At 50.8% G+C, this 10097-nt stretch overlaps 1 protein-coding gene across 1 annotated transcript in view; it reads right to left on the reverse strand.

Annotated features, from left to right (window-relative positions):
- slit1a (slit homolog 1a) overlaps positions 1-10097 on the reverse strand; it is a gene marked incomplete at its 5' end in the record, with an annotated part of 46812 nt that overhangs the window by 32197 nt on the left and 4518 nt on the right. The window contains 3 exon segments of the mRNA XM_084321878.1: positions 6532-6603; positions 8143-8214; positions 8757-8825. Of these exon segments, the coding sequence (XP_084178004.1) occupies positions 6532-6603; positions 8143-8214; positions 8757-8825 (213 nt within the window).

A 10097-nucleotide genomic window follows, 5' to 3' on the forward strand; every position in this document is an offset into this window, starting at 1 on the left:
GTCTATAAAAAAATCCCATATGTCCTAGTAGGAATTACCACTAGGAGGCTGACGTGAATGGTTTTTCCCAGTCGGAAGCTGGTTCTTCCGCTTCTTCCCACGTAACGTGAACGCGGCATTAGCCAGGATCACTCTGAAACTATACAATATTCACCACGGGATAACACGCGAACCTATACATGAAAACATTTATTCTTTTTTACATGTTGGACGAGAGATAGTGACTGTCAAATGAGTATAGTATTGTCTCCATAGCTATAATATAGAATATAGATATAGCCCTGCAAACATCGTGATGCACAGTGAAAATCCCTATCTTTTAAATAGGCCCATTGACTACAAGGATGGATAAAATGGCTGGCGCTGAAAGTGCTAAGTATCATATTGACAATCTTGTGAGTAAACTACATCAGGCAATTGGATTCTTGTATAGGCAACAAAAAACAGCTTTCCAATGTTTAGTAGAAAGAGGATTATTGAAGCAGTTTTCCCATCAGTTCTGGACTATAGGGATGTGGTCTATAGACGTGCTGCTGCTTCTACTATTCTTTAGACACAGTCTATCATTCTGCTCTCAGATTCAATACTGCTGATAGCTGATCGAGAATGCAGCTGTGACCACGTCCCCGACCGCCAAGAACCTTGGTGTTGTCTTCGACGACCAGTTGAACTTCTCTGCTCACATCGCAGCGACAACCAGAACCTGCAGATTCCTCCTGAGCAACGTCAGAAGGATCCGCCCCTTCCTGACAAAAGAAGCCACCCAACTCCTCGTCCAATCAACAGTCATCTCCCGCCTCGACTACTGCAACGCACTGCTCGCTGGCCTCCCGGCCACTGCCACCAAGCCTCTTCAACTCATTCAGAACGCAGCGGCCCGCCTGATCTCAAACCTACCGAAGTCGGCCCATGTCACCCCACTTCTTAGGGACCTGCACTGGCTCCCCATTGCTGCACGTATCCGCTTCAAGGCCCTCAACCTAGCATACCGTGCGGCAAAGGGAACCGCTCCCGCCTACCTCCGGTCAATGGTTTCTAACTACACACCCTCAAGACCCCTACGCTCTGCATCTTCTGGCCGCCTCAGACCTACTCCTATCCGAGCTCCGGGAGGGTCATCAAAGAAAAGTCGCCCATTCTCAGTCCTTGCCCCACAATGGTGGAATTAACTACCCACCCCAGTTAGGACAGCCGAAACCCGTCCAATCTTTCGCCGTCGACTAAAGACGCACTTCTTCAACCATTATCTGAATTAAAAAAAATATATATATACAAAAAAAATATCTAACCCTAACTAACCTTACTGTCATGCACTTGTCCTAATAAACTAACCTACACTGTAGCACTCAACACTTTGATGAACATTGTTACTCAGCTGATAGAGTTGTGCCCTTCCTGATGACTTGTCGTACAGAACTTGTAAGTCGCTTTGGATAAAAGCGTCAGCTAAATGACTAAATGTAAATGTAGCTATGACACTCAGCATTGTCTCCTGTATGATATGGTTGGTTGGTCTTAGATAAGATAAGATATTCCTTTATTGATCCCCTTGGGGAAATTCTTCTCTTGCAGAGGGGCGTAATAATAATTGGTATTTGTTTATTTTCAAAGCTCTTATTGGTCAGCAACCTGCTTACATTTCAATGATGTTGGGATTGGAAATCTGGATTCTATGAAACTTGCTCAAAGGACTTTCTTATGCTTAAGGTTCCCTGAGCTTGTTCTAATCTTGGAAGGACTGCCTTCTATTTTAGCGCTCCATACGCCCTTCAAGGCACTTTAAAGTTTGATATTCTTCCAACCTTTGGACAATTCAAAGCCTTGATCACTGACCATTGTACTAAATTTTGTAATTGTTTTTAGCAGATTTTCTTGTTCTGATCTTATTTTACCTTGTTTCTATTATGCTGTGATTACATGTTCTGATCTTATTTGGTCTTGTTTCTATTATGCTGTGATTACATGTTCTGATCTTATTTGGTCTTGTTTCTATTATGCTGTGATTACATGTTCTGATCTTATTTGGTCTTGTTTCTATTATGCTGTGATTACATGTTTTGATCTTATTTGATCTTGTTTCTATTGTGTTGTGATTACATGTTCTGATCTTATTTGATCTTGTTTCTATTGTGTTGTGATTACATGTTCTGATCTTATTTGATCTTGTTTTTATTGTGTTGTGAGTACATCATGTTTCGTTCTTTGTTTTATCTTCGTGTTATCTTATCTCTTTTGACTGTATATACTCAACGTCACTGTAAATGAGGGAAACCTCAGTGTCCTTTGAGTTTAAATAAACGTTGAACGAATACTTTTACTCAACATAAAATCAGAGGTATCTGGGGAAATATACATAAAACGTTAGCTAGTTAACAAAGCAACACATTGCAGGTGATTCTGACATCCGAGGTTTAAACAGCAGAAACCAGGAGACGGCTGATCCCATTCAACTCAATGTCGGCCCAACTGAGAGTTTCCACACTTGGCACAGACAGTGACGCAAGGACCCTTCCTCCTTTTATAGGTTCCTTTGTCTAAACCATAAAAAAAAGGCTTCCTTTCGAACAGAGGACCGCCCGATGCCGTCTTGCTCCCTTCTCTCCGCCTCCCTCTCCCAGCCTCCCTCTCTCCACCTCCCTCTCTCCACCTCCCTCTCCCAGCCTCCCTCTCCCCACCTCCCTCTCTCCGCCTCCCTCTCCCAGCCTCCCTCTCCCAGCCTCCCTCTCCCCACCTCCCTCTCTCCGCCTCCCTCTCCCAGCCTCCCTCTCCCAGCCTCCCTCTCTCCACCTCCCTCTCTCCACCTCCCTCTCCCAGCCTCCCTCTCTCCACCTCCCTCTCTCCACCTCCCTCTCCCAGCCTCCCTCTCCCCACCTCCCTCTCTCCGCCTCCCTCTCTCCGCCTCCCTCTCTCCGCCTCCCTCTCCCAGCCTCCCTCTCCCAGCCTCCCTCTCCCAGCCTCCCTCTCTCCGCCTCCCTCTCTCCGCCTCCCTCTCTCCGCCTCCCTCTCTCCGCCTCCCTCTCCCAGCCTCCCTCTCCCAGCCTCCCTCTCTCCGCCTCCCTCTCCCAGCCTCCCTCTCTCCGCCTCCCTCTCTCCGCCTCCCTCTCTCCCAGCCTCCCTCTCTCCGCCTCCCTCTCTCCGCCTCCCTCTCTCCCAGCCTCCCTCTCCCAGCCTCCCTCTCTCCCAGCCTCCCTCTCCCAGCCTCCCTCTCCCAGCCTCCCTCTCCCAGCCTCCCTCTCCCAGCCTCCCTCTCCCAGCCTCCCTCTCCCAGCCTCCCTCTCTCCCAGCCTCCCTCTCCCAGCCTCCCTCTCCCAGCCTCCCTCTCCCAGCCTCCCTCTCTCCGCCTCCCTCTCCCCACCTCCCTCTCCCAGCCTCCCTCCCCCAGCCTCCCTCCCCCAGCCTCCCTCTCCCCGCCTCCCTCTCCCCGCCTCCCTCTCCCAGCCTCCCTCCCCCAGCCTCCCTCTCTCCACCTCCCTCTCCCAGCCTCCCTCTCCCCGCCTCCCTCTCCCCGCCTCCCTCTCCCAGCCTCCCTCCCCCAGCCTCCCTCTCTCCACCTCCCTCTCCCAGCCTCCCTCTCCCAGCCTCCCTCTCTCAGCCTCCCTCTCTCAGCCTCCCTCTCTCCGCCTCCCTCTCCCAGCCTCCCTCCCCCAGCCTCCCTCTCTCCACCTCCCTCTCCCAGCCTCCCTCTCCCCGCCTCCCTCTCCCCGCCTCCCTCTCCCAGCCTCCCTCCCCCAGCCTCCCTCTCTCCACCTCCCTCTCCCAGCCTCCCTCTCCCCGCCTCCCTCTCCCCGCCTCCCTCTCCCAGCCTCCCTCCCCCAGCCTCCCTCTCTCCACCTCCCTCTCCCAGCCTCCCTCTCCCAGCCTCCCTCTCCCAGCCTCCCTCTCCCAGCATCCCTCTCCCAGAACAGCACTAGTGATGTTACAGCCTCACAGATCCAGTTGCCATGTGTTTGGATGCGTTGCAGTGCGGCTTCATCATCTCTCTGTCCAACGCGTTTATGTTCCGCTGCTCTGTCGTTTAGCAGATGTCCTTCCCCCCCGGTGCCCAGTCAGCGAAACCTCACAATCAAACCGCTTTCAGAACGTCGTATATAAAAGGCCTGAAGGCGGGAATCAAAAACATGACCCGCTTAGCAGGGGCTTATACGTTTTCTCTGGTAATCAGTGTCAGGGTGATTTCATGCAGTAGGTTGTACGGGTGCATGCTATAGGACCTTATACTGACGAACTTGGGGTACTTGGAAGTGAACTGGTCAGAAGTCCTAAGACACGCAGAGGGTGGAAATGAGGGTTTGGAACACAGCCGCTGTCCACATCGCTGCCATCTACGAAGTAGGCCCAGGGGTTGTGTGTGAGTGTGTGTGTGTGTGTGTGTGTGTGTGTGTGTGTGTGTGTGTGTGTGTGTGTGTGTGTGTGTGTGTGTGTGTGTGTGTGTGTGTGTGTGTGTGTGTGTGTGTGTGTGTGTGTGTGTGTGTGTGTGTGTGTGTGTGTGTGTGTGTGTGTGTGACTTCCTGAGCTGCCACAATTGTTTATATTGTGTCCAGCTCCTCATGTGTTCCTCTCAGATTCTCTGCCTTTGCTCTGCCATCTCCCCCGACAGTGGCACGCAAGCAGACGCACATGCACAGTAACACAGGCACAGTAACACAGGCACAGTAACACAGGCACAGTAACACAGACAGTAACACAGACACAGTAACACAGGCACAGTAACACAGGCACAGTAACACAGGCACAGTAACACAGGCACAGTAACACAGGCACAGTAACACAGGCACAGTAACACAGGCACAGTAACACAGGCACAGTAACACAGGCACAGTAACACAGACACAGTAACACAGGCACAGTAACACAGGCACAGTAACACAGGCACAGTAACACAGGCACAGTAACACAGGCACAGTAACACAGACACAGTAACACAGGCACAGTAACACAGACAGTAACACAGGCACAGTAACACAGACAGTAACACAGGCACAGTAACACAGACAGTAACACAGACAGTAACACAGGCACAGTAACACAGACAGTAACACAGACAGTAACACAGTAACACAGACAGTAACACAGGCACAGTAACACAGACAGTAACACAGGCACAGTAACACAGACAGTAACACAGGCACAGTAACACAGACAGTAACACAGACAGTAACACAGGCACAGTAACACAGTAACACAGACAGTAACACAGGCACAGTAACACAGACAGTAACACAGGCACAGTAACACAGACAGTAACACAGACAGTAACACAGGCACAGTAACACAGTAACACAGACAGTAACACAGGCACAGTAACACAGTAACACAGACAGTAACACAGGCACAGTAACACAGACAGTAACACAGACAGTAACACAGACAGTAACACAGACACAGTAACACAGACAGTAACACAGACAGTAACACAGACAGTAACACAGACAGTAACACAGACAGTAACACAGACAGTAACACAGACAGTAACACAGACACAGTAACACAGACAGTAACACAGACAGTAACACAGACACAGTAACACAGACAGTAACACAGACAGTAACACAGACACAGTAACACAGACAGTAACACAGACAGTAACACAGACAGTAACACAGACAGTAACACAGACAGTAACACAGACAGTAACACAGACAGTAACACAGACAGTAACACAGACAGTAACACAGACACAGTAACACAGACACAGTAACACAGACACAGTAACACAGACAGTAACACAGACAGTAACACAGACAGTAACACAGACACAGTAACACAGACACAGTAACACAGACACAGTAACACAGACAGTAACACAGACACAGTAACACAGACAGTAACACAGACAGTAACACAGACAGTAACACAGACAGTAACACAGACAGTAACACAGACAGTAACACAGGCACAGTAACACAGACAGTAACACAGACACAGTAACACAGACACAGTAACACAGACACAGTAACACAGACACAGTAACACAGACACAGTAACACAGACAGTAACACAGACACAGTAACACAGGCACAGTAACACAGACAGTAACACAGACAGTAACACAGGCACAGTAACACAGACAGTAACACAGACACAGTAACACAGACACAGTAACACAGACACAGTAACACAGACACAGTAACACAGACACAGTAACACAGACACAGTAACACAGACACAGTAACACAGACACAGTAACACAGACACAGTAACACAGCACAGTAACACAGACACAGTAACACAGACACAGTAACACAGACAGTAACACAGAGCACAGTAACACAGGACAGTAACACAGGCACAGTAACACAGGCACAGTAACACAGACAGTAACACAGACAGTAACACAGCACAGTAACACAGACAGTAACACAGACAGTAACACAGACAGTAACACAGAACACAAACCAACACGACAGTAAACAACAAAAACAGTAAAACAACAGCAGTAACAAACAGACAGTAACACAGACAGTAACACAGACACAGTAACACAGTAACAGTAACACAGACACAGTAACAGAATAAGTGCAGAACTCTTACAGTAGTCGTAGTGAGCGCAGTCCGCTGAAGGCCGACCCGGGGATGCAGCGCAGAGAGTTGTAGCTCAGGATCCTGGAGTTAAACGACAACAAGACATTTCCACCCCGTCACCACCAGAGGGAGCAGTACTGGAGTGAGCAGTGCTGAGGGAGAGAGAGGGTCTGAGGAGGAGAGAGGGTCTGAGGGAGAGAGAGGGTCTGAGGGAGAGAGAGGGTCTGAGGGAGAGAGAGGGTCTGAGGGAGAGAGAGGGGCTGAGGGAGTGAGAGGGGCTGAGGGAGAGAGAGGGTCTGAGGGAGTGAGCAGTGCTGAGGGAGAGAGAGGGTCTGAGGGAGAGAGAGGGTCTGAGGGAGAGAGAGGGTCTGAGGGAGAGAGAGGGGATGAGGGAGAGAGAGAGGGTCTGAGGGAGAGAGAGGGGATGAGGGAGAGAGAGAGGGTCTGAGGGAGAGAGAGGGGCTGAGGGAGAGAGAGGGGCTGAGGGAGAGAGAGGGTCTGAGGGAGAGAGAGGGTCTGAGGGAGAGAGAGGGGTTGAGGGAGAGAGAGGGTCTGAGGGAGAGAGAGGGGCTGAGGGAGAGAGAGGGTCTGAGGGAGAGAGAGGGGTTGAGGGAGAGAGAGGGGCTGAGGGAGAGAGAGGGTCTGAGGGAGAGAGAGGGTCTGAGGGAGAGAGAGGGGTTGAGGGAGAGAGAGGGGCTGAGGGAGAGAGAGGGTCTGAGGGAGAGAGAGGGGCTGAGGGAGAGAGAGGGTCTGAGGGAGAGAGAGGGTCTGAGGGAGAGAGAGGGTCTGAGGGAGAGAGAGGGGCTGAGGGAGAGAGAGGGGCTGAGGGAGAGAGAGAGGGTCTGAGGGAGAGAGAGGGGCTGAGGGAGAGAGAGGGGCTGAGGGAGAGAGAGGGTCTGAGGGAGAGAGAGGGGCTGAGGGAGAGAGAGGGTCTGAGGGAGAGAGAGGGGATGAGGGAGAGAGAGAGGGTCTGAGGGAGAGAGAGGGTCTGAGGGAGAGAGAGGGTCTGAGGGAGTGAGAGGGTCTGAGGGAGAGAGAGGGCTGAGGGAGAGAGAGGGTCTGAGGGAGAGAGAGGGTCTGAGGGAGAGAGAGAGTCTGAGGGAGAGAGAGGGTCTGAGGGAGAGAGAGGGTCTGAGGGAGAGAGAGGGTCTGAGGGAGAGAGAGGGTCTGAGGGAGAGAGAGGGGCTGAGGGAGAGAGAGGGTCTGAGGGGAGAGAGAGGGTCTGAGGGAGAGAGAGAGTCTGAGGGAGAGAGAGGGTCTGAGGGAGAGAGAGGGGCTGAGGGAGAGAGAGGGTCTGAGGGAGAGAGAGGGGCTGAGGGAGAGAGAGGGTCTGAGGGAGAGAGAGAGGGTCTGAGGGAGAGAGAGGGTCTGAGGGAGAGAGAGGGGATGAGGGAGAGAGAGGGTCTGAGGGAGAGAGAGGGTCTGAGGGAGAGAGAGGGGCTGAGGGAGAGAGAGGGTCTGAGGGAGAGAGAGGGGTCTGAGGGAGAGAGAGGGTCTGAGGGAGAGAGAGGGTCTGAGGGAGAGAGAGGGGCTGAGGGAGAGAGAGGGTCTGAGGGAGAGAGAAAGGGTCTCAGGGAGAGAGAGGGGCTGAGGGAGTGAGAGGGTCTGAGCAGGACTTACAGAGTGGTGAGCTGGCTCATGTTGGCAAAGGAGGAGTTGGTCAGAGAGTTGATCTTGTTGTTGCTCAGGTCTCTGGAGGGGAAACATGACACCATCACATACTGAAACATGACACCATCACATACTGAAACACGACACCATCACATACTGAAACATGACACCATCACATACTGAAACATGACACCATCACATACTGAAACATGACACCATCACATACTGAAACACGACACCATCACATACTGAAACACGACACCATCACATACTGAAACACGACACCATCACATACTGAAACATGACACCATCACATACTGAAACATGACACCATCACATACTGAAACACGACACCATCACATACTGAAACATGACACCATCACATACTGAAACATGACACCATCACATACTGAAACATGACACCATCACATACTGAAACAGACAGACAGACAGACAGACAGACAGACAGACAGACAGACAGACAGACAGACAGACAGACAGACAGACAGACAGACAGACAGACAGACAGACAGACAGACAGACAGACAGACAGACAGACAGACAGACAGACAGACAGACAGACAGACAGACAGACAGACAGACAGACAGACAGACAGACTCACACTAGCTGTAGGTATTTGAATGTTGACAGCTCCTTTGGCACCATGCTGAACTGGTTCCCATCCAGATACCTGGAGGACAGAAATATAAACATTTATTTAGCACTCCCTCAGGGTCAATGTGGTGTGAGTGAGTGAGTGAGTGAGTGAGTGAGTGAGTGAGTGAGTGAGTGAGTGAGTGAGTGAGTGAGTGAGTGAGTGAGTGAGTGAGTGAGTCAGTGAGTGAGTGAGTGAGTGAGTGAGTGAGTGAGTGAGTGAGTGAGTGAGTGAGTGAGTGAGTGAGTGAGAGAGGAAGCACAGAAGTGTGTGTGTGAGTGAGAGGGAGAAAGAGAGGAAGAGTGAGTGTGAATGAGCAAGGAAGTGTGTGTGAGTGAGTGAGAGTAAGTGTGTGTGAGTGTGTGTGTGTGTGTGAGTGAGAGTAAGTGTGTGTGTGTGAGTGAGAGTAAGTGTGTGTGTGTGTGTGTGTGTGAGTGAGTGAGAGTAAGTGTGTGTGAGTGTGTGTGTGTGAGTGAGTGAGAGTAAGTGTGTGTGAGTGTGTGTGTGTGTGTGTGTGTGTGTGAGTGAGAGTAAGTGTGTGTGTGTGAGTGAGTGAGAGTAAGTGTGTGTGTGTGTGTGTGTGTGTGTGTGTGTGTGTGTGTGTGTGTGTGTGTGTGTGTGTGTGTGTGTGTGTGTGTGTGAGTGAGTGAGAGAGGAAGAGAGGATGTGTGTGTGCGTGTGTGTGTGTGTCTGTGTCTGTGTGTGTGTGTGTGTCTGTGTCTGTGTCTGTGTGTGTGTGTGTGTGTGTGTGTGTGTGTGTGTGAGTGAGAGAAAGAGTGAGAGTGAATGAGCAAGGAAGAGAGTAAGTGTGTGTGTGTGTGTGTGTGTGTGTGTGTGTGTGTGTGTGTGTGTGTGTGTGTGTGTGTGTGTGTGTGTGTGTGTGTGAGAGTGAGTGAGAGAGGACGAGAGGATGTGTGTGTGTGTGTGTGTGTGTGTGTGAGAGAGAGAGAATGAGAGTAGGAGAGTAAGTGTGTGTGTGTGTGTGTGTGTGTGTGTATGTGTGAGTGAGTGAGAGAGGAAGAGAGGAAGTGTGTGTGTGAATGAGAGAGAGAGAGAAAAAAAGAGTAAGTGTGTGTGTGTGTGTGTGTGTGTGTGTGTGTGTGTGTGTGTGTGTGTGTGTGTGTGTGTGTGTGTGTGTACACGCCCTATTTGAAAGCAAAAAGATCCAAGATGAGATCTCAATCATAAATTTGACTGTACTTCTCCTAAGACCCAGATGAGACGGCCGTCATGTTCTCATCCTTCTCAGCTCACATGTGGTGTGAGGTCATAACACATCGTGAACCCTAGGGTCACACTCCTCAGTGA

This window comes from Notolepis coatsorum (genome assembly GCF_963971535.1).
Source record: "Notolepis coatsorum genome assembly, chromosome: 9".
Taxonomy (NCBI): Eukaryota; Metazoa; Chordata; class Actinopteri; order Aulopiformes; family Paralepididae; genus Notolepis; species Notolepis coatsorum.